At 64.7% G+C, this 1258-nt stretch overlaps 1 protein-coding gene across 2 annotated transcripts in view; it reads left to right on the top strand.

Annotated features, from left to right (window-relative positions):
- The first annotated feature begins 6 nt into the window (after positions 1 to 6).
- The window catches only part of Phf12 (PHD finger protein 12), a 44050-nt gene continuing 42798 nt past the window's right edge, over positions 7 to 1258 (top strand). Inside the window, exons 1-2 of one of the 2 annotated variants that reach the window (XM_010642277.3) lie at positions 7 to 104; positions 746 to 927. In XM_010642277.3, the coding sequence (XP_010640579.1) occupies positions 39 to 104; positions 746 to 927 (248 nt within the window). In that variant the 5' untranslated portion in view covers positions 7 to 38. Of the gene's footprint in view, positions 105 to 602; positions 928 to 1258 lie in introns of those variants that run through there. The other variant, XM_019210379.2, reaches the window with a different exon arrangement.

Here is a 1258-nt window from a genome sequence, read left to right on the forward strand (position 1 = left end):
GGCCGGAGCAGAGAGCGCCCAGTCCAGGAGGTGGATGAATGTGGGAGAAAATGGAGACCAAGACGATCGTGTACGACTTGGACACGTCGGGGGGGCTGATGGAGGTAAGAGTGGCCCTCCTCATACCCTTCCCCCAGTGCCGGGAGGGAACCTCCGCCATCCGCCCCACAAAGCCGGCCCTAAGCTCGAAGCGCCAGAGGGCCTCGGTTCGGGGGGGATCTTCCTTACCCAGTCTTTTCCTCCCATCTTTGCAATTGGGGGACCTGAGCTTAGTCTCCGAGGACGTTTGCAGCAGTTTCACCTACCCGCCTCCCTCGATTCGCTCTCCCGAGGCTCCAGCCCACTCCATCTCGTTGCACCGGCGGGCCTCCCCACCCCCTTCTTGTCGGCCCCTTTGTGCTTCCCCCAGCACGTCCGGGTACCGGGCTTCGGGCCTCTCCCGAGCCCGGCTTTGGAGTCCCCCACCGTCCATACAAGGAAGTGGCAAGAAGGGAACCGCGCACCCTCTCCCCATCCCCCTACTCTGATCCTCCCCATTTGGAAGAAGCTGTTCTCGTGGTGCTGGAACGCGATTAGGGCGCGCTCCCCCTGGTTCCGGGGGCTGAGAGGTTCTGGGAGCCGCCTGATGGGAGGCAGAAGGACAAAAGGGGGGAGAGGGGTGGGTGACGGAGAAGCTGCGCCGGGGGGGCAAAGGCTCGCCCGGGAGCTCCGAGTATGCACACACGCCGTTTGTATGTGTGTGCAGCAAATCCAAGCTCTGCTGGCTCCCCCCAAGTCGGACGAGGTAGAAAAGCGGAGTCGGAAGCCCGAGAAGGAGCCCCGGAGAAGCGGCAGGGCCACCAACCACGACAGCTGCGATAGCTGCAAGGAAGGTGGAGATCTCCTGTGCTGCGACCACTGCCCGGCCGCCTTCCACCTCCAGTGCTGGTAAGGATTGGGGACCCCTTTAGAGCCCTTTGGAGAACCCTCGTCGGCACGTTCCTTCGCCCAGCCTGCCCCTGCCTGCCGAAATAACGGGGCGCTGCAGCCGCTAGCTGACTCCCTGCAGCCGCTGGGGCGAGCGCCTCCCCGCCCCCGGATGTCTGCAGAGATCCGGCCGTTTTGCTGGGAGGAGCAGCCGGTGGGTCCGGACCTCAGTGTGGGAGTTGTTAGGAGGACGGCGAACCCCATCTGAAATTAGAAGTCGCTGGGGAGCCGGGACAGAGCGGGCCCAGAGTGCTGCCGGCGGTGGGGGGAGGAAGGGGAGGAGCTCCGGGCC

This window comes from Fukomys damarensis, unplaced genomic scaffold (genome assembly GCF_012274545.1).
Source record: "Fukomys damarensis isolate Sample0158 unplaced genomic scaffold, DMR_v1.0_HiC HiC_scaffold_13, whole genome shotgun sequence".
NCBI classification, from domain to species: Eukaryota; Metazoa; Chordata; class Mammalia; order Rodentia; family Bathyergidae; genus Fukomys; species Fukomys damarensis.